Raw genomic sequence first — 23,433 nt, 5'->3', positions numbered from 1 at the left:
TACGTAGTAATTTTGTTATCCCATAATAATAATAATAATAATAATAATAATAATAATGTTTTGTGAACTTTAAGAACTTAATTAAAAGAGGATTCGTCAAACAATCAAATAAATTCAATGAAGTAGACAGAAAGGGCATATAAGATTTTGAACCCTACGTTACAAATGTTGATTCTTTTGACTACTTTGGTCCGCAAATTAAATTAGAGTATATAAATTCAAAGCTTTTATTCGCAAAAATTTCAAAGATTTTAGGGTTCTTTATTCCAAATAGGTCCATTTGAAAAGTATCAAAAGATTGAAGATTTAAAGTTTAACAAGTTGGACAATTGAAAGAAAACTCATTCTAAATTTAAACCATCCAAATGGGTTTTAGAGGAAACGTCTATATATACTTTCTGTGGGACATGCATGGCTTTATTTTCAATGATGAATTGGTATATATTTTTGTATTTTGTACAAATATTATTTCAATAAACCGTGGTCATAAAAATAAATTTTTAATCCATATATATGTTCTGATCTGACTTGTCAAGATCATCATTTAGAATGTTCTGTTGGAAAGGTATTTATAAGTTTGTTGATGGAGCTGAAAGTGACATGCATTAATATGTGGTTGATTTACATAATCTCAACAAATATTAGATATTGAATAACTCCAAAAGTACTAATAACAGTAATGACTTTGGTATACAAGCTCGTGGTACTTGCCAAACTTAACATACCTCTAATGCTTAAGTTTAATTAAATAGGTGTTTTCTCCACATGTTAGGCAAAGTATGAAGTTAGAGCTTTACGTCTTTACCTACATTAGTTTCTATGCTTTCTCTTTTATTAGGAATGGTCTAAGATCTCGAATGAATCAAGCATGAACAACATATATTATACTCTATGCATATGTCAATACCAATGCCAAGAAGATAACCAAAATAATAATACTGCGTAGATATTCCGAGGCATTGAGCAAATGATACGAACAAGACTTTTATAAAAGAATAACTTCTGGATATAAGAGATTCAATAGGTACACTTGGAGATAATGAAGATGTTACAAAGGTGTCTACATAGTGGAGACGTTCCAGTACACCTACTAACTTGTTTCGTACTTTCTTCCAAAGAAAAAAAAGATAGGTACACTTAAATTCTTAATATCAATTACACAAATAAGATATGAGATTAACGGAAAAAGCTTTTGTTTAGAGACTATATATATATACAAACAAAGATAGTTCTAAAGTCATCATTTAGTGATTGGAAAATGATGAATGTGAAGTTATGATAAATTCAAACCTAATTGGAAAGGTATCTTTTTTCTTGGAACGATATTAAGAACTAGGTCAAGTAAATTCAGGAGTATATATGTTATACCAATGGAAAATGGTGATAATTAGGTCTATTTGTATAATAATTACCAAAATATAAAAATAAATTCTTTTTCACACCAAACTTAAAATAAGTACAAGGACTTAGTACACACCATTGTACGGTTAAACACTCATATATATTCAAAGAGTTGGAGATAATCAAAAGAACATTAATTTGATGAATCAATTATTGATGGATATTGCAATGACGATAAATATTTATTACATAAGCAAGGATGGGACAATCGTATCTTCTTTGTATACATAAACAAAGTACAATAGAACACAAAGACATATATATGTATGCATATATATATATATATATATATATGTATGTATGTATGAAGATCATACTCAAAAATACTTTGGGGGAAAAAATATAATAGCAGAGATGACATTATATATGCATATTTGTTAAGCCTTTTGAGAATGTATCATAATTAGACAAATCAATAGGGCTCCAATTACCACTCAGCAAATTTGGGTCTTCAAACATTTCTACTCTTGTTGGTTGCAAACGATGATGATTATTCACCATTATCATAGAATTTCCCCATGCTTCCACCACGTCCTCCCCCGGCAACGGCGGCAATTGAAGCTCACGCGCCGCCACTTCAATGTTATCCACTTGATTTTCATTATTATTATTACTCTCCTCTAACCCAAAGCAACCACCTCCCACTTGATAATCACTGGCCCCCAATCCACATTCCTGCATGGAAAACTCACAAAAATTCCCACATCCGACCACCCCACTCTCACCGGAAACAGGAAAGTGACCAGCTGCGTTCGATGTGGTATTAGTTGTTGGTATAGTTTCGCGCGTGTCTGGTTTCTGGTTCACAAAGTTGGCGTAGACGACTGCCAAGTCGATGGTTGGTGATACGTCGGAGCCAGAGAGATCACAGTGGTGTCGTTGGTAATCACTATCGTTGGTGTGGTGTAATTTAGGGTTTGAGGGAGATGGGGTTAGGGTTAACGGCTTTGGCGAACGTCGATTCTTCCGACAACCCCCACCAACAGGAACATTACGGAGGGAACCGCCTTTGGTCCAATAGCGACGACAACCTTTGCAAAAGTAGCGAGGTTGGGTAAGACTATAGTTGTTGTAATAACAAAACTTTGTATTGGAAGAGCCACACCTTGGACAATTTGGTGATATTTCCACCATAGGTTTCCATCCTCTCTCCATATTTCTGTTTCAAATGGGATTTTAAGAGAAACCCCAAATGGGAATTGGGCATTTAATCAAAAGAGCTATGTCAATTTCTCTCTAAAAAATGAATCTTTTTTCTTTTTTGAAGAAAATGAAGAAGAAAAAGAAGAAGAAGAAGAAGAAGAAGAAAAGGCCTTGGGAATGTGGTTTTTTGGTTATGTAATGAGCACATGAAGAAAGAAGGAGGGAATTATGCAACTGATCCGAAGGCTAATATGAGGTGTCGGTGTCCGGCTTACATGTCAAAATGTGATTGGTTGATATGAAGTTGAATAAGGAAGCAAAATCCTCGATAACCTAATTTTAGGGTTTGCTTTATGTTATCAAGACAAAACCCCCCACATGCTTTGGTTTTATATATATATATATATATATATATATATATATATATATATATATATATTCAAATATGTGTGCTTTGAGGAATTGGGTCATCCAATCCCTTCATATTCTTACAAATTTTCTTTCCTAAAGTTTCAAATATGAATCTAATATGTATGGTTTTCTACAATTTGGTGCCATTGACAATATCAATTATGTTCAAAAACAATTCACTTTTATACTTCAAGTTCGTAAAGAACTTTCTAAGCAGGATTTTTCTTTTTCAATTTAACTTGTTTATTTGCCAACTTTATGCTGCAACTAAATTCATAACATTAATCACTATGAAATTTAAAATTTTAGGTTTTCTTTTCTTTTAACGGCCAAGAGTTTAAGTATTCAATAAATTAATTTTTCGATCCAAATATATAATTTACTCGATATATGCAAAGTAGCTATTATATTTAAGGTTAAATTAAAGTTTTTGTTTCATCACCCTTTGCATTTCTTACCCTCAAAAATAAAAATAATAACTTAGAGATCCACTATGTTTTTTAATTTTTAGTTTTGGGGTTTCCTTCAAACTTTTCAATTATTTAGTTTTTATATCCCTTAGAGAAACTCTTATTTATTACTTCGCCTATCCACCACGATTTACATATTAGCGGTAGAGTCTATCCAATCTATTACTTATAGCTTTCGTTATATATGTCATCATTCTTTAAAAATATTACTTTATACACTAAATTCAGCCATAAAAATTCGACTATGTGCCATTATCTAGAAAAAAAAAGTTATTATTTAGAGACATTTCTTAAATATAGCATAGGTAAATGGGTAAGAATACAAAACCAATCAAATAAAATAATTCAAAATACAATATTGTTGGCCAATTCAGTCTTCCCTGCTTTCAATTTTAATTTGTGTACTTTCGGTAAATTATAAAGCTCATCTTTATACTCTCAAGTAATCTTAATCTATCCAAAGTTAAATATTATCGAAATTTGTTAGATAATAATATAATTTTTGTGCAAAAAACACACCAAGTAATTATACTTTCAAAATCAACAAAAACTAATTGCATGAATCAATTTGATAAAGTAATGTATCATGATAATATATATTGTAATGTTGAATAATGAGAGAGCCGAAATTAGTTGGAATCCTTTCCCTAAGGAAGTAGCGTACGAGACTAAAGAAAGGATCTCTTGGATCATGTGCTTATGTATGTGCTTCTTGGATCACGTTATTACTTTCTTTCTTTTTTTTTTAATTATACCTCGTGCACCCAATTATCTTTCGCCACGTAAGCCACCGAAAAGTATGACAAAGAAAAAAAAATTGAATATTCTACTCGACTCCAACTAACAAATTGTCAAAATTAATTATTTATGTGTGGGAAATTCAGAGACGAATGAAGATTTTATGAATCTTGTTTTGAGTGTTCAATGCATTGTAATTTGATTTTTAATGTAGACGTTTTCTTTTTCTTGTTTTCTCTTTGAAGAAAAAATGATGATGATAATACTCTTCAATGTGATACATAGATGTTTAGATTTTGTAATAGAATTTGTATAGCCAATCGTGGGAATGAAATTAAATAGTAATAAATTATGAACAGAGCATATGTGTTATAAAGTTGAGTTTCAATTTAGGGTTGGGTGAGGAGAGAAAGGGAGAGCTCATGACTAATTCTTAGAGATTCTCAAATGAATACTAAATGATACTTTTGTTGGAATCTTCAACCATAATGCGAGGCCTGCAGGAGGAAAAAAAATTAGAAGGCGAAGTATATATTTATTTACTTTTGGAAAAAAATCCTCAAATCGACTTTCGTTTGATGCTTTCGATTTTCATTAAGAAAATTCTTTTGTATTCAATCAGCTTCACATGTTGAAAGACCAAATTGAACATACCTAAAATGACCAACAATGGTTATATTAGGATTTGAAATATGTATAAAGCAAAATATTAGTAATCTAGTTGGTTTCAAAGTTATCTTGACTATAGTTAGTTGCATGAATTTAAAATGACTTGTGAGATGAAAACATTCTACATGTTGATTAAGTTTCATATTTCAGTTCAACTTGGTTAGCTTTTCTTGACGTTATTAATTATTTAGTTTTGATTCAAACCAAGTTTGAATATTTAGAACATAAACAAATTACACATATAAACTATACAATATAATAATACCAAGTACACATTTGGTTAGCACAAAAAGTAATAAAGTTGTTTAGCATTAGTTTCAAACTTTAGAAAATATAATCAACTTTTGACGCTCAGTTAAAATCATATTAATTTTTAACCTAAACTTTTAATTCAAGATACCATACCCTTAGGCTAAAATAGGGGTTGCAATCATAGTCATCGAGGTGTTGCAATATCCCCATATAGAGAATTTTCGTTTGGAAGTTCAATAAAAATTGTATTTTCATATGCTTTCAATAATTATGAAACGTGTGATGTAAAACAAATACTATACAAAGGGAAAATGGCACTGGAGCTAAAACTTCTAATTTTAGCAAAATTATTCACTAATTTGATTGTACATATCTAAACTTAAGTTTGTGCAAGACTTGGACATTCGTAGATTTATCTTGCTTATTGATAGAATAAATTGTAGAAATCACAACCAAGTATGAGTCCCAATTGAAGATTATCAAGCATATAACAATATTTTAAAAAAATTACAAATATAACAAAACAAATATAGCAAAATCTATCACCGATAGACTTCTATCGATTAATTTCAGAAGAATAATGTAATAACTTAAAACCAAGTAGCAAGAATAGCTCAACGACGTTAATCCAACCATATTTATAAACAGGAATTGCTGTTGATTAGAGTGAAGCTGGCAGTATGCAGCAAAAAGATAGTAAAATTCATGGACTAAAACAAAAGAATTGTTTGTAGTTACGTGATGGAAGAAATTACAAGAATAGTAAAAAAATACATAATTGCTATTTACTACAAAACTCATCGATAATGATACATACAGGCCGTTTTTTTTTTTTTTTTATTGAAGCAGATTTTATCTAGACAGGAGCCACTATTAAGTACAAAAGAGAAGTTGTGTCCCCTCTCTATTCTACAACCTCACGCTACTATCGTTGACCCAATCTCTCCTGTAAATGAGAAGAATAAAAGATTTAGTCATCAGAATCACCTACAAGTAATCTATTGGCCTAATAACAATTTCCTTTGTAGTTTTCTGTTTTCAAAATTTATTTTTGTTTCCTCTCCTTGTTGAGAACATTTGAATCGTTTTTGAAAGCGTGGATAGTAGTAGTACACACAAATTTATGAGCTAAAAAAATGTTTATAAACTTAATTTTAAAAAACAAAATGGTTATCAACTTATTTTCTCGTGGACCAGCACAGTGCAGTGACAAGCAGCCTACTACTACTGAATAACAGAGAAAACGGCACACTGATACATTAAAGCAACAGAAATATATTGATGTATATACGTGAAATTTGCAACTTTCTTCAGATTTTTGTGCATGCCAATCTCAAATATTAGTTCAACCAATCAGTTTTAAGAATCAAGGCATTAAATTACCTGAAGCATCTGCATCAATTTAGGGTGCTGTTCCAAAAGCTGACATAGTTTTTCCCGGTCACTCAACAATGACTGCATTCGAAAAGGAACGCTCACTGATTAAAATCGAAAGGAGAGAACTTGTTGAAATAATTATTGATGGGAAGTAACAAGGTTACCTGGATTGCTTCGGGAGACTTGAAGTACTCATGCAATGACATTGCTGAATCCTGCTGTTGCTGAGATGTGGTTGCAGTATCCCCAAGCTGATGTATAGTTTGATGTTGAGGATGTTCAAATTGTTGCTGAGGAGGAGGATGTGACAACCCCACTGGTTGTGATTGGTAGAACTGAGGAGAAACTCTTGGCTGTTGTAGCATTTGTAATTGATGTATTTGCATTTGAACCGAGCTTTGCATTGATACTGCCTGCTCTGGTTGTTGTGAAGGCATAATGGGTGGCCTAAGATGCTGAGGGGGTGGCTGAGGGGGTCGAGGAAGCTGTGGAGGTTGCAGGGGCTGTAACTGAGGCAGAGGATGTAGCGAAGGCACAGAAGATGGAGGAATAGCTAGATTTGGCAAAATATTTGACGTGTTTTCACTCTGTTGCTGAGTTGAAATCCCCCCATAAAGATTTCCAGGCATCGAAGGCCTACTAAATACCAGGTGTGGAAGTCCAGGCAGAGAATTAGAAGCTAGCATGACCCCAGGAGCAGATACACCACCTAAACGTGTGTCCGATGAACTTGCAGTAGGGTTCTGAGGAATCTCGGCCATCCCAACACTTTCCATGTTATAAGCAGGAGTGCTTGGGAGAGAAATTTTACTTGATAAATTGTGTGGGCTGGACGAAAGAGGTGGAGGTGTTGGAGGAAGAGGTGGGGGTGGCCTGACAGATCCACTGGAAAATGATGATGAACTGTTGTATCCAGATGGATAATCCGAAGGGACCTGCTGCAAAAGAAAAGTGAAGAAATAAGTTGCAGACAGTGACAATCAGCAAAAAAATAATCTAGAGAAGATTCAACTGCACACAGTTTTCTTACATGGAATGTCGAAGAATATCGTTGTTGAGTATCAGAAACAAAGTTGCCAAATGGGGAAGACTGACTGGGAGCCAGATCAGATGGTTGAGATATTGCAGGTGTAACTGTCGGTGGTGGAGGCACCGGAGGTAGTGGTGGCTGACTCGGGAAAAACCTCTGCTCATAGAATCCTTGAGATCCTATGGACGGTGGTGGTCCACTACCAAGATGCTGAGGACTATTTTTGATGAAGTGATTTGGTGTATTTGCCCGAGGCTCAGGTAAGAACTTTGAAGGTGGAGTGGTTGCATTATTATATGAAGAGTTAATTGCAGCGGAAGTATCAACCCCACCTGTACTTCTAACAGGAATAGCATTCTTCCCATCATCGGGATGCTCAAAGTACTTCTTACCAGAAGAAACACTAGATTCACGAGCCAATGGAAAATCAGGACGCGAAACAGACATCCTAGAAGAAAATTCACTTTGAGTATTTTCATCAACATTAGACACGGAAGGTCCACGCATGGGAGAAAATTGGCCCGTATCATTACCATTACTTTCTGTCTCTTCAACAATTGAACGAGGAGAGCCTTGTTCAACCAACACGGGATCAGATTGCTGCAGACCATTATCCAGATGGGGAAAGGGTAACTTGTCATCAGGATCTGAGTCCTCACCATCAAATACGATATCAATCCCCTGAAGATCATCATCAAGGTCAGTCTTCAACTGCTTAGGTTTGCTTAACTTCTCCAAGTCTGTGTCATTTGCAGGAACCCCACCCTTCACTTGGGATGCAGCCTCCCCAACCACAGGTGCAACAGGATTCTGGCGTTCCCTTTGCCTGGCCATAAATTCATCCACATGTATTGACGGAGGTCTGCCACTAGAAGATCCTACTCGTTGAATGGCAATTACATTAGAATTAATAGCCCCATCAACATTTCGTTCTCTTGCAACATAATCATCAACATGCATGGAAGGAGGCCTGCTGGTATTTGGTTTCCTCTGCCGAAAGGTATCCCTACGTGATGGAAGTGAAGGGGCAGTAGAAATCCCCGATCCACGTGAAAACGTGTTCTGGGACGAGATTTCAGCTGGGGAGTTCTCTCCTCTAGCACGCCTAGCTTGCCCATCCATTGTTGACATTTTTCTTTTTGCAGGAAGGGCATTCAGTCTATCAGGTAATGTTTCTGGACATTCCCACATAAACTTGTCCCCAAGACCTAGAAGAAGATTGTCATCTACATTTCCTATGCAGTCATCAGCAAACTGGTATAGCTTCAGAGAATCTAATATGTTACTAGGTGTCAACGAAGCATTATCAGGTAGATTAATATCTTCAACATTAACTGAACCAGTAGGCTTCTCTAACAACAATAATAATGATTCTGCACTCTCTAAAACCTGCAATTCATGTCAAGGTCGACAACTTTAACTTTAAATTCAGAGTAAAATGAAGAGTGTGATTCCAAATATTTTGTACCTTATGCATATAAGTCGGCATGTTGGAGTCTTCTGGATAATCACCAAGTCTCAGTTTTAATTTAAAAACATCAATCATTTCTTGTATATAACCTATAACGTCTTTGGGGGAAGAATCATTTACACCATCTACAGCATCAGAAAAGCCAAAGAGAAATTTAATTTCTCCAATCCTGTCCAAGACCAAACTACACAATAGCAAACAGTTAGCTAACCATTGACATAAGCCAGAGACACCAAAAATTTGCTCAGAAAAGGTCAATTGGTTTCCAGAAAATAATCATCTATTTCTGGATTTGAAACAAGTAAAATCTTTTCAAAGCTGTTAAACAGAATAACCATCAACAGAGAGAACCTAGAAGGGAAAAGATGCTTACTTTTTGGGGGGTAAAACAATTTTTCAGTGTACTTCCATATACTAAGCAGATTTCATGTTAAATACATAGTGTGAAATAAAAGCTGAATAACATAATCACAACTAAGCAGATTTCGTGTTTAAAAGATGAATAACATAATCACAACAAGACCTTCAGAACAGTTATGACAAAACTGAAATTTCTGATTCTGGCAGATATACACAATACTTCACGCAGGCACATAGGTAATTGATCTTCCGATTTCAAATGAATATAACAATACCCTAGACATATGGAAATTGCACAAAGAATTCCCAACTCTCTAGAAAATAAATGGACAGGACACCAAATACTGGAAAGGCAAACCCTAGAACTATAAACAAGACTTGAGTTGAACTATCAAGAAGTCCATGGTTACACGTGATGAATTGCACATCTAGTTTGATTTTGTTCCTAAGAATCTTAGATGAGGGAGAATCCCAAGAGAGAAACTGACTCCAACAACCATCTTGACAAATAAGCATTATAGATTTGACCAGCTATGCTTACTACCTTTTCCTCTTGACAACCCATGTTGTCTCGGTAAAGTCTTCCGACATCATTTGGTCCTCTAACCAACCACTACCAATACTAGAAAAGTGACCCAGCAGCCCATAGTTGAGACGTTCATTTTCTCGTGCGCATACACATGCGTCTCAGAATTTATTTAAAATTAACAAGCATGTTTAGAGTATATACAAAAAGAAATTTCAAAACTGTTCAATAAAGATAAACCCTCAAATAATAAAATATTTTAATATGAAGTACGACTTCCATTTATACACATCAAACAGTAGCTCCGGAAGAAACCTAACCTTGATCCATCGAGGCAGAAGCTTAATGATCCTGAAGATAAAGCATCAACTGCCTGAATTGCATACGTTGGCATGTAATCATTTGAATCGATTGATATTAATAACTTTTTCCAGCAACAAAGCAGAGGAGGATTCATCCTCCAACTTGACACGTCAAAAGTACAGTCACTACCCTTTTTATGTCCTTGAGATCCACGCTCTTCACCATTATAAATATCAATCAAAATAGATGCTAAAGCAGTTTGACCTTCACTACAAGATCCCAAGGCTCTGAAAGCAGCAAGACAGGCAACTAACTCTTTTCCAACAGGCAGCACCTGAGAATCAGTACATGCTGGTTAATCTAAAATAAAAAGGAGGAAACACATTCTTCTACTCGATGAAGCTTTTGATAAATCGAGAATAAATGGAAAGTCAATCAACAAGATGCACTTTATATAACAAGATGAAACTCACGTTCAAAATTGAAGAGTGGCATCTAACCTAATAACATTTCACTTCCATTATAAAATCAAAGAACAATAACCAATTGCATCAATCCATAGAGTAAATAGAAAGGGAGTCACAGACATGCCCTTCAACTGAGGCAAATAGAATTTAGAGTATTAACATATAACCTAAACATGGTCCTTAATATCCAGTAGTGAATTGACATTAAAAAAATCAACAAAAAAACCACAAGCCTTGATTGATCAAAATTATGAGGAAATGATTGAATTCATTTTATGACTAAATTCCGAAGCTCTCATAATAAGAGGGAAACAAGGGCCCATTACCAAATTACTTCAGAAAGGAACAATAATTAACCTGACAGAACAGTAGAACATTGTGTAGAATCAATGAATAGTCTTCTGCACTTAATAATCCAAAATGACGCCTATAACGAAACAAAATCAGCACATATTAGATTGTGAATTACCTATAGAAATAAGTCATAAAGAAATGAATAAAATTAATCAACATACAAAAAGTTTACTTACAGATTGTGTTTTCCAATGTGCTTAAGAGATGGTCTAGAGTAGCAAAGTAGTGAACATGACTTGAAAACAGGGAGGCACCAGTTGAGTAAAGAAAAGCTACGTTTAGTAGAAAATCTACATCCCGCAGCCAGCTTTTCATCCGTATCTAAGTCATCTAAACATCTATGTGATACTTCAATTAGCAACTGGATAACATCCTCATTCAACAATAGAGCCTGATTAAGAAGCAGCCAACGTAAGAAAATCTATAACTGACACTTAAACTTTTTTATTTCAAGAGATCAGAAGGGTTACAACACTTAGAAAAACTGTAATACCTTGGCACGAGGATGCTCTAATAAGCTAGCAAAAAAATCGAGATACCTACATATCTGCAAAGAAAATGACAAGGACACAATTGGAATATTTGACTTTCAAAAAGATCAAGATACCAAGATAAGATGCATTGATTTCAGAACGGAAATCCCAAAAAAGCAACAACTACTTTTTTTATGAATACACAAAAACATACTCACTTAACAAAACCACACTGTGCCATAAAATATAAGATATGGTCGAATACAAATATATGAGAAAAATATTGCAAATATATTTGGGTACAGTTTTAATGTTATATTCAATTTTGTAAATTTTGAGTTAAGAAAATAAAAAATCATAAATATAATATATCTGACAAATTGCTAATTGAAGTGCAGCTTATAAAAACAATTAATAAGAAATTTAGAACCAAAGGTCCCAAACACATGCGTAACTGGACGAAGTTCAATTTGTTACGCAATTTATCATCCAGTGTTCTTCAATCTAACAATGAGTCATATCCATAAAGCTCATTTAGGTCAACAATGTATTGCAAAAGCTTGCACATGGATATGAATGTTTATTGTTTAATACTTGAATCTGCATGTGCCTAATATATGTACTTTTGTGTCTGGGAGCAATGCTAACCTTCTTATTTATAAGTATATAACATATGCCCGACAAGTGCCAGTGTCGAATATACGTTAAAAACAAGCATGGTAACCAAACTAAAATGTGTTTGCTTCATATAATGGGTGGCCTTTCAAATTGCAAAAGCCAAACCAAAAACTCAATGAAACCGAAAAATTTGGTTCAGTTCGGTTTAAAGAAACTTGAAACCAAATTGAAACCAAACTAAACTGTTTTTAACTACTACATGTTTCTTTATATATATTTATATTCTCATATTTAAAATTAAAAAAAAAAAAAAAAAAAAAAAAAAAAAAAAAAAGAGAGAGTAAAATCGAATTTGAAACCGAACTGAACCGCATAAATACGGTTCGGTTTGAACCAATAAAACAATTCAGTTTGGTTTGGCCATTAAACCAAACCAAACAGTTTCCACCCCTACTTCATATATCTATATTAATGAATCTAAATGCAAAGAAAAGGATTAGAGACTATCATGGAAATATAGAAGTTTTTACTTTGTAAGCATCTATATCTGACAGAGAAGACAAATCAGAAACACGAGCATGGATCCACGAGAATATTGGTCGCAGAAGAATAGAAGCACTGTCAGCTTTATGACAACAAAGACGAATTATAAATATCCGAAGCATATCTTGGATGACCACCAATGTCTGTTGACATGAAACATAAATAATAATCAAGAAAGCATTTTTGAAACATAGACACGATAAATGCACTTGAAATAGGAAAGAAACCACTCACCGAAATAGCATAATGTTGGACAACTTGGGAAATCTTTTCAAGTTGTAGCGACAGTTGTCCCAATAGTTTCTCTTGATGGTGAGGCTCCAAATACCAATTGACCTCATCCTCCATTTGAGGTCCCAATATTGTCTTGATACCAAGCTTTTTAACGGCACTCAACAAAGGCATACCATTCCTCCAAAGCCAGATTCCTTCATCAGGAAATAAATCGTTCTAGCACCATAACAATGATATGGAGAGTGAGGAGACATAAAAGCGGCAAATGGAAATTTAAGATAATTGATGCCATTATGCCAACTAAAACTTTTTTCTTGCATAAAAAATCATTAAACAAAAACAAAATTAAATTAAATTATAAAAATTGACCTTTTCTTTGGATAAGAAACAAATATATTCAAAGGGACAAAAGAAGAACAGCCTAAGGGCAAGGGAGGGACCCTCCCCAATAAAAACCTAGCAAATAAGGGCCTCCCAATTGTTGAAAAGTATAGAAAGACTATAATTACAAAAGTGTTTGGTGTAATTGGTAATCCACCAAAAAGTTGTGTTGAACCATAGTCCAAAAAGAATTAAAATAATCATATTTATCATAAAAAATTCTACTATTTCTCTCATCCCAAATGCTCCGAGTAGCACATCTCCACAGGATGTTCCTCTTCGGAATAGGTCTTCTTCTTTTGGGTTGAATTCCTTTTTTGTAGTAAGGGTTGAAGAATTGGAAATTTTGATTCCACTAAGAAGAGAAAATATCGCCCAAAAAAAACCATCTACTGATGAACTTTTGTCATCTCAACAAAGCACACAACTACCACGTCCACTATAAAAGGGTATCGATAGCAACCAAGGACAGATAACGAGGTCATAACAGTTAACTACTTCTGGATGTGCAAAGGCTGAAGTAGTTACTAATGTACTAGCATGAATAAAAAAGCACTCCACCATAAAATACTGATTAGCATCTAAAAATGTCACGTCCATCGATACAAACACATTCTTTATGAATCAGAAGGCTGGCTTACCAGCAGACAAAGCAAGCTGCAAGTTTCTTTTGGGCCCAAAACCTGTAAGGAGGTAGCTTGGACACTATCCAGAAGTGAGCTGAAAAGGCCAGGAGACCAGCCATATACAGGCCAACAAGCAAGTACAGACACCAGTAGATGGCAGACAGCTCCAAAGCCAAGGGCAGAATTGGGAAATGAAGTGGATAAATCAAATGTACATGCAGCAAGTTTTGGACTGCAATGACAGAAAGGGTCAATCGTGATTCCTGAGTGAAAAACTTCAGCCACCTTGCAACAAGAAATTCTTTCGTACCTTACTTCTCGATGCAATCTTACAAGAGCATTCATTAATTTTGAATTCCTATGCTCCTCTTTAGCAACCTGCACGTGATTGCAAATGAAAAAAATTAGTTCTAAAGAAAGAGGATAAACAATACAGAAGAACAAAGCATTAAATTAAATGCTCGCTCAATGGTATAATTTGGTTAGGGAGGTTCTTTAAAAGGATTGAGGTTCTGACAGCTTTTCCATATTTGATACACATGCAAACATGTCATATATCATTCTGAAAATTGCATGTAATGTTTACAAATAAGGCTTCTTTCCGACACAGAAAAATACAAGTGGCCAAAGCATTTGCACATGCGGGCATGCAACACTATCAGAGATGAATTCAGTTTGAGGAAGTATCCCAGTATTCTTCATGTAAAATAATAATACAAAGATATCAATCATATAAAAACCGATTAATAGATGGATAGATAAAAACCAAGTACCGCGTTGCTCAGTAAGTGTAAAATTTTGAAACTCTGGTTAAACATTAAATCTAATAGAAATAAAATATAAATAACCTGCAATGTTTGCAAGAGATTGAGAAGCAGCACCAAGCATGGTACCAAAAGATTGACCAGGCTTTGCTCTCGATTACGTTCCAAGAGTAAATCTGATGTAGAATTGCATTCTGTGCCCTCGTCAACCAGATAATCTGTTTACAAAAAAATAGCCAATCACAAAAAAGGATATTCATGATAAAGCAGACTGCATAATTTGTTGGAAGGTTATAACATCATTAACAAGGAACAAATACAATTATAGAAGAAGATTACAATTGGCTACCACCTAAGAAGCACGGACATTGACACAGACACAGATACGATGACAATTTCTAAAATAATAGGACACGGACACGTTGGGGACCTTACATATAGCAATAATAGGACACGGACACGTTGGGGACCTTACATATAGCAACAAACCAAAAGCCAAAGTGTGAGTTTCTGATGGTTAGCTTCTAGAAATAGATAAAATAGGCATAAGCATTCTGAACTACGAGACAACAAGCTTCTTGGCTTCATATAATATCAGATGTCTTGCCTCTCCAAGGCTCACAACATTATTTCATCTTACATACTTGAGTTTCGAAAGACAAAAGTGGTTTTTAAAGAACTTGAATTTACCAATTACCAGAGCCATATTACATATGAATGATCTAAACAACTAACCATAATTGTTCGAGCACCTCTCCATCATATATCGAGAGTCAACTAGTACTGCATAGATAACCGCTACTGCACCTTCGTCATACAGAGCAGCAGCAACAGTCTACATCAAAAATAGCTTAGGCTCTTGACAAAGAAATTTCAAGCACAAGCTTAAAGATTTGTTTTTAAGAAAGTAATAAAATGATTATAAATAAATAATAAAACAGAAACATACAGAGTTCTCTGAAATATATGCCAAAATCTGGAATGCAGTTGTCAGTTGTGCAATAGAAGGGTCACGAAGAGAAATTCCATCAAATGTCTTTTCAGAAATGGTTTTACCAAGATTGTCCATTACATTAACATCAGGTTCTGCAGTATTATCTAAATCTGTTAACTCCGACACTAAAGTATTAGCTAAATTTGAGTTAGCATCGCCTCCAGATGCTAATACAGCAGCATATCGTAGAAGACCAACAGCTCCACTCTTATGGAAAACAACACCAGCGTCTATCCATTCCAACAATCTAGTGGGAGCATCTTTTCTATTAGACCCTGGCGGAGAAGAATGCAAAGCCTTGTAAAGCTCCATGGCATGCACAATCCAAGAACCAAGAGAAGATGCAGTGGAGTCGGTTACAATAACTTCAAAGATCTCAGCAGCAGCGTGAGATATTGCTAGATTAAGAGGCAAAGCACCTGAATAACACAAGAGGTGGGAGAAATAAACATTTCCAACAAAAGACACAAAGAAGTTGCAAAAACTATAAAAAAACTAAAGTTGCCCATAAAACTGAGATTACCACTATTCCTGCTTGCTGACTCTGGTTCTTTGACCAAACGTAAGGACTCAATCAAAATGACAATGGCCTGGAAAAAAAATGGCAATTAAGCCACCTCTAAACTTTTGAAGTAACCATAATTGTTGGTCTTTTATATAGGTAATAATAATTGTTTGATTCACACAAAATAAAGTAACAAAAAAAATAAAGCCAAAGCAGTGAAAAATTATTGACCAATCAATGGAGTGATTAGTGTGTACGAGTTAAAATGTCATTACAATTATCAAAAGAATACAAGTTATCAATTTATTGTTGGTGTCTAGTGAAGTTTGTAGAGTTTGATTTCATTAAAATTTAAATTATCTTCAGCTCCTTGGGGTGGCCTTCCAAAGTCTTTACAGTTGACTCATCGTCTAACCTTTTTCTTGCTAAGAAACAGACATGGGATTTGATGTTGCAAATTTATGATTGAAAACACATGAAGGAAAAACTCCCTAAAAATTTTAAAAAAAAACCCACCACACAGAGAGCCAAAAAGTCCTCAAAATTTGAATCAAGACAATTCATGAGTCCTCTAATATTTATTTTTGCTGAAATTTCAAATATTCGTAGTCATGATAGGAGGTTGTAGTATTAGTGTGCTTTTTTTTTTATATCCGTGAATGTCTAAGCAAGCTTAGACGAAATTCAACTAACCTCACAGAACAACTCACTTAACCCTACAACATTTGGGAGTCAAGAAAAATTGTAAGATATTAATTCTTAGGTAGGTGACTAACATGGATTAAACTCATGACCTCTTAGCCATTTATTGAGGCAATGTCTCCCTTTTTACTACTAGGTCAATCCACGATGGTTTAGTATCTGTGTGTTTTTGAAGTTTATGTATGCAGTTGGTTTCTTATCATTGTACCTTTTTAGCTTTCCACTTAAAAGTAGAAAGGTTTTGTTTAAAATAAATAAAACTAGGTTACGAAACATAGAAATTGTAAACTAAACATTTTAATTTCCTGAAACTTGAATGGCAGTCCAACCAGCCTTTATTACCTCAGGAAAGTATGCCAGAGCAAGCAAGGCCTGGCGTCCACATTCAGACCTGCAAAACAGAAGGTAGGTCAAATGATTAATTATGACAAGTGGGAGAAAGTTAAGGAAAAGAAAATCCAGAACTCCACCTAGAAATACTACAAAGTTTCCATAAGACCCATAAAAATTCTTCTGAGTTTGGAGTGGTCATAAGTAAGCGATCAATTGCCGCGACCTACATAGAGTACATGAAATTTGCTTTATATCATGGTAACTTCATAGTTCTTTTTTTTTTTTAAGGAAACAAAACATTTCATTGATATAATACAAGAAAACAGAAAATTCGAGAGACCACTGTTATTTACTGAGGGCAACTTACCACTCTCAAGTGTATCCGTACAATCATAGAAACATGTGAGGGCTTACAAAAGAAGTTGTTAGATATAAGGGTTGATGCATATCGAATGGGCATACACTCTTCCAAACTGGTCTCTTCATCACCCATTAAAGCACGAAGAATTGTAGCTGAAAGTTCATGATGCTGGAGTAGGAATATCAGACCTGAAAAACAGACTTAATATCAATGGTTGTAATTCCAAGATGTTAGGTTAACTTTTATTCATTATTAGTTTTTTTATGAAACCACAACTTTCATTAAGAAAAAAATTAAAGAATATAAGAGGATACAAAAAAACAAGCACATGAAAAAAAGGGAGCTCCCCTACAAGAAGGAACTTCAACCATGCGGAATTGTGCCTATAGAATAGTCACAAAAGGTTGTCGAAATCAAAGTACACAAAGAGATATGAAAGCAAACAAGGGACCAAATCAGCCTAGGATCCCTTTTCCACACCATTATGCAACCTGCGTTCCCACCCTCCCCACAAAACCTATAAAATTCCATTTGACCAAAGAATAGCAGTATCATTTTAATAACAGTATCATTTTAATAACAGTATCATTTTCATCCGGGCAACACAAGTAGTAAGAAAAGCTAGATGAAGTTTGACAACCTGAGCGAGAAAAAAGAAGTGAAAGAATAATGGCTCCAATAGAAGATACAATCTCCAAAAACACATCCATGATTTTACTCTCTTCTGAATGCCTCACGGAGGATGACAACAGTGCAGCTGAAAGAGAGAAAAACCCTCTCTCCTGCTTTCAGAAACATATTTGCAACATTAGAATCCAGAATATTATCTAAAACTAAGTAAATGAAGATCAGAAGTTATGGTGATCATGAAATTAGCGTTCAATAATCACTGCATAATATGTATGTATATGTGTATGTGTACACACATATAGTTCAATTCAAACTAAGACTGAATGATCATAGAAAGAGGTGCCAGAACATTTGCAATGATTTCTACAAATCATTCCATAATTGTTAAAAATTGTTGAATTTTGGTAACATTTGGAAATTCCCTATATACCAGCAGTGAGAAATGAGCTGATCGTGAAGCACCTATAGGAGGGCTGATTAATATTCTCCTCCACTATCAAATACCTCATAAATCTATAGGGATTTAACTGCGGATAAAGAGTAATGGTTCATTAGATTGTTTAGAAATCCTTCAAAGAAAGCTCCCAATGCACTACCTTTCACCTACTATCTGTCCTCTTTGCATGAGGAATAGTGAATCCTTCCCGCACTTATTCTTTGACTGTTTGTATTCAAGCAATTATTGGTGGAAACTTTTCTCATTTTTCAACATCCAATGGGTTTTCTTTAATTCTTTCGTAGGAAAACATCTTACAAGTTTTTTTGGAAAAGGAGACCAACCACTATTAATAATCATAAAATGCTCAAAGTACACGAGAGTTATAAAAAGAGCACCAATGCATGAAGAAAACCATGGATCAGTAGGCACACTCAGACATCTCAACTAGGTTGACACCCCCCTTAACGCCCCCATCATATATTCATATCCAACAAAACACACACACACACACACACACCCAAATACAAGAAAAGTCATGTGGTCCAGCCATAAGACTTATGGTCTAATGCAATGAAGGCTTTATTATCCGAGAGTTTTTCACAACAAACATCTTTCTTGGGATGATTGGTTTGGCTCTTCTCGTTTGAAGGCCTCTTCAAAGTGTTGTTTTTCTAAAAGCTTTGCAGGATATTCGTCTTAATTGGAACGCTTTTATGTTGTTCTCATAATTCTGTTATGTTTTGTTGCTTTAATTCACTTTCTGTTATGATTTTGTATCCTTTTTGGGTTTCTGTGCTTTTTTAGCATTAATCTCTTTTCAACCTATCAATAAAAAGTGCTTGTGTTTCTTTTTCAAAAAAAAAAAAAATCCCTTGGACGCTAGGCAAGACACCATGAAACGAAGAATCAAGAACTGCTTTCAAATAAAGAGACAAGATAAGAACCACAGTTTCGGACCTTTAGAAGCGCAAGTAACTGAGGGTCAGTTTCCCATTGTGAAAATCTACACTTCGACGACGATATCAAGCAACTTGTTGCTTTACATGTTAATAACACATCAGTATGACCAAGAAACAAAGATTTCGCAGCACTGGAAGGTGGAGAAGGATCTTGAATTGGCCCACATAAATTTATCAAATTCTGCAATTACACTTGTCAATGGATACAAACTGAGAATTAACTTTGGAGAAGAAATTACCAGGAGAATCAGTAAGTCGTAACTAGAAGGGAAAAACAAACAAATGAAAGCAGCAAAACTGACCAAAATTTTCTTTAATTGGGACTTCATACTGATAAGCACATCCAAGTGAACATTTGAAACTCTGCCAGTGCTAGAAAGACCTCCCAATACAGACAAGATAGCACACTGCAAAAATTAGATCAGAACTTCTTCCCTTATACAGAATGAAAACATAATCATCTACAAATCTATCATTTATAGTCAACCAGACAAACGGAGGCATACATATCCAAATCAAAATACTACCTCATAACGTGAAGCAACTTCATAAAAGCTTAGGCGTTGAAGAATATGAGTTGCAAGAGAAGCAATATCATGACGTGGTTTTTTCAACAACAAATTCAACAACTGACTATAACCCTCACTAGCTCCAGATGGAACGTTTTCATCTTCACGAGGCCACCAACCTAAAAAGCCTTCACATCCAAATGAATGTCGGGTAGCCTGTTCAATAACTCCTAGAAGAAGTAACATGGCAGATGTAGAATCTTGCAGGTCACTACACAGAACATGTACAATTTGTTCCATTCCACCACCATTGACAAAATGGAAGCAACTCTCTCTAGCGGAGCACAAGAAAAGAGCCACACTCAACCCAAAAATGACACTGGTGTTCTGAAAGGGAATAGAGAATCAAAAAAAATAAGCAGAAACACTTTTCATTTATTTTCTTTTCTGAAAAGACAGAAAATAAGCAGTTAAAACAGTAAAGAGAGGAAAATCTATTTTAAAAGAAAACAACTTCAAATAAAATTGGAAGCTGTTCAACATCTTAAAAATAAAACATCCTAAAAGACCTTTGATTTCCAAGGACAGCCAACAGTTGAGGAGCTCAAGTTAAAATTCCAATGCTTGCTCAAAGTATCCACCAGCTGTTTTGTAGAAGCCAAATCATCCTCAGATTCAAGGAAAGAAAACTCAACGGACAAGTGACCTGATACATCCTCAGAATCTTGCATGGCTTTACGCAGCTTAAGAAGATCCTTTTGGGCATTGTTGAAAATAGCACATAATCTTTCTGAATCTTTTGAACTCTCTCGTATGTAAGAGACATAGGAGGAAGCAGCTGAAATTACAATGACCAATACTTTATGAATCGCATCACCTAGACTCAACTGTTGCAACATGCTGTCCATTAACTGTAAAAATTGCTTAACTTCCGCTGAAATATCCAATACAACACCAGGCTGTGACAACTTCATGAGAGAAGTCACCGGCTCGTCAATCATCAAACTATTTGAATGTAAAGCCAGAGGGAGATCTTCTAGGTTCCCCTCAGTAGAAGTAACAAGGTTATTTAATGAGCTATCATCCAAACCAATATTGAACTGTCCAAGGTCCTCTGCTGTATTTCCATATATCACCAAACTTAGGCTGCGGTAACTGCCTCTAACAACTAAATGGTTACTTACAATAGCCTGTCAAACAAAATAAATACTATTCAACAGCAAGAACTCGTCCATAAGTAATAACACTACCAAGAAGTTAACATTCAAAAGAAAATTTTTAATTTCAAGTAATTCGCCTGAAGAAATTCATACATCAATGAAATTGTTTCCAATCAAATAATAATAGCCTAAAGAACATAATTGTTTCGTCACTCAGAAATACAGTAATATGTCATCAATACCATGGTAGATTTACATCTCCATACAAGAAATTACCTCGACTTCCAGAACATTCGATGATGAATGAGAATATAGAAAAGGCTGGCAGAGGCGCCTAAATCTTGTCTCTCCCTCGCATTGAACAAACACTTCCACGGCGAATGAAGGGGGCAAAGTAGCACTAAAAATGAAAAGTAGATGTGCATTAAAAACATGTGCAACAAGAACTTGCTCCCAGGCCTCAATAACGAAAAAGAAGTTTACGGGAAAAGATAACAATGGCATTACAGCCACAAAGCATTAAGACCGAATTTGTACTTCACTAAGCAAACTTTCAATTCAAAATCAAGAATCAAACTTTCAAGTATAAATCTAAAAACCAGATGCTTAACAACAGGCTCAATGTTGCAAGACACACTTACCCAGCAAGTGCAACTGCTTGAGAGGTAGACGAAGCATTCTGTTCAATAAACTCACACGCAGTAATAACAACTGGTTCGGCAAATAATACCTGGGCTTTCATCAAGTAAAGAATGTCAGTTGCGAAGATGCTTACATTCGCATTATCAAACAAGAATGTTCAGATTGAGTAGCTGCGCCATTTGACAAAATTTGAAATAAAAGGTACTTGCCTCGTCAACGTACTCATCCAGGTGGGGGTGAGCGAAGGTCTGGGCAAAGAGGACGTAGGGTTCCGGGCGACCCATCTGAAGAAGGTGATGAGGCAGCTAAATGACCATGGAAGGGGAATGCGGGTTGGTGATTCTGTGATCTAGGGTTCCGGTGATGCGTAAAAAGGGAGGTTTTTGGTAATTGGAAGGGTTTTTGATGGTTTCGCCACCGACCTGAGCGAGGGAGATTGGGGTTTAGCGAGTCGGAAAAAACTGTTGTGAGTTGCCAACTCGCTCCTCGGAATGCTGTCCGGCGCGCCGATTTTCTTTTATTTTCTTTTTGGTTAAAACAATAATTTTGGTCTTTAAAACTTTGATCAACTTTCAATCCGCAGTCATTTAGTCTATACTTTTCAACACATATCATTTGAGTGCTTCAATCGTTACAACAAATATATATATAATTTAGTTGTAGATTAAATTTATTTATTTATATTAAAGATATCGAGTCCTTGTACAATATAATTTAACTTTGTGACAATGACTAAATTCTTACAAAGTATAATGACTAAATAATTAGTAATTAACTTTGAAAATACAATGTTACATTATATAATATGCAAAATGATTTTTCAACCTTTATTTCTTAACATATTAGGTTTAAGAAAAATGTTTAATATCTCTTTCCCATTTTTAAGTTAAAAAGGTTTTTGGTAGTTTACTTTTTATTTTTTAGAAATTAGTTTTAGTAGATTTAAATTATTGACATCTTGAAACGATAATTGATGTTTCACACATCTGACAACAATGTTTGATTTCAAATCAATCCCCATTTCTAAGGTATGTTGCATTTCTTCTTAAAATGTAAAAGCAATGTAGCATACTATTATCGCTGTCATAATCCTTTTATATGCAGTATGGTTAGATATTTTCAATTTTTAATTCTTTGGTCAACAAGTCGCCTTTAATCTTGTGTCGAATAACAAAGATAACAACTGATGAAATTAAAATTTAAAGTCAATTAGTCAAATATTCCCGTTAGAATAAAATAAATTCACAGCATAAGTAATCTCATTTCAAATCAATGATCTTACTATCAAGCAGTAATGACGTTGCCTACACACAAATTCTTCAAATATTCGGCCAGTTGGAGTTGAGTTCCATTGAAAAAAAGTAATATCAAAGACAAGAACTAAACTTTTTACATCAGAATGGTGAAGAAAGTAGAGATTCAATTATTAACAACCATAAATTAAGGCATAGGTCGAGTCATCATCGAGTAAGATGAAGAAGTTTTAATGTTGGGGTTAAGGGAATTGGTCCTAACCACAGCAAACGAGGATGACGAAGAAACTCTGGGAGAAAGTTCTATAAACCTAATGCCACATTAAAGCATAGAG

General features: G+C 34.8%; 2 protein-coding genes across 3 annotated transcripts; both read right to left on the bottom strand.

Moving 5' to 3' along the window:
- Positions 1-1,761: 1,761 nt before the first annotated feature.
- On the bottom strand, positions 1,762-2,556 carry LOC103487154 (dof zinc finger protein DOF3.5). The gene has a single exon (XM_008445375.2). The coding sequence runs from the start codon at positions 2,554-2,556 to the stop codon at positions 1,762-1,764; it is 795 nt and encodes a 264-aa protein (XP_008443597.1).
- Positions 2,557-5,694: 3,138 nt separating this feature from the next.
- On the bottom strand, positions 5,695-22,429 carry LOC103486684 (protein virilizer homolog). 2 transcript variants are annotated; one of them, XM_008444700.3, is made up of 28 exons: positions 22,055-22,429; positions 21,845-21,933; positions 21,480-21,603; positions 20,613-21,233; positions 20,062-20,430; positions 19,837-19,941; positions 19,533-19,715; positions 18,147-18,288; positions 17,513-17,694; positions 17,283-17,368; positions 17,155-17,203; positions 16,129-16,195; positions 15,561-16,024; positions 15,347-15,446; positions 14,696-14,829; positions 14,158-14,225; positions 13,863-14,079; positions 12,841-13,056; positions 12,594-12,749; positions 11,466-11,519; positions 11,149-11,363; positions 10,976-11,045; positions 10,169-10,485; positions 8,960-9,146; positions 7,492-8,880; positions 6,626-7,399; positions 6,468-6,539; positions 5,695-6,030 (listed from the first exon to the last, which is right to left on the bottom strand). In XM_008444700.3, the coding sequence occupies exons 1-28, from the start codon at positions 22,127-22,129 to the stop codon at positions 6,010-6,012; spliced, it is 6,546 nt and encodes a 2,181-aa protein (XP_008442922.2). In that variant the 5' UTR covers positions 22,130-22,429; the 3' UTR covers positions 5,695-6,009. The 2 variants fall into 2 exon arrangements, with proteins under 2 accessions (XP_008442922.2, XP_008442924.2); XM_008444702.3 differs by having other exon boundaries at positions 6,626-7,396.
- Between the last annotated feature and the right edge of the window lie 1,004 nt (positions 22,430-23,433).

The sequence above is a fragment of the Cucumis melo genome, chromosome 4 (genome assembly GCF_025177605.1).
Source record: "Cucumis melo cultivar AY chromosome 4, USDA_Cmelo_AY_1.0, whole genome shotgun sequence".
Taxonomy (NCBI): Eukaryota; Viridiplantae; Streptophyta; class Magnoliopsida; order Cucurbitales; family Cucurbitaceae; genus Cucumis; species Cucumis melo.
This window is presented reverse-complemented; position numbering and strand designations above follow the sequence as displayed.

What these genes read in the sequence shown, in the direction of transcription:
- LOC103487154 (XM_008445375.2), bottom strand. Translation starts at nt 2,556, where the DNA reads ATGGAGAGAGGATGGAAACCTATGGTGGAAATATCACCAAATTGTCCA.
- LOC103486684 (XM_008444700.3), bottom strand. Translation starts at nt 22,129, where the DNA reads ATGGGTCGCCCGGAACCCTACGTCCTCTTTGCCCAGACCTTCGCTCAC. An exon ending in ACTTCTTTTTTCTCGCTCAG is followed by an intron (nt 17,695 to 18,146) that starts GTTGTCAAACTT and finishes TCTGTTTTTCAG; the next exon opens with GTCTGATATTCCTACTCCAG. An exon ending in ATGTTCTACTGTTCTGTCAG is followed by an intron (nt 10,486 to 10,975) that starts GTTAATTATTGT and finishes ACTGATTCTCAG; the next exon opens with GTGCTGCCTGTTGGAAAAGA.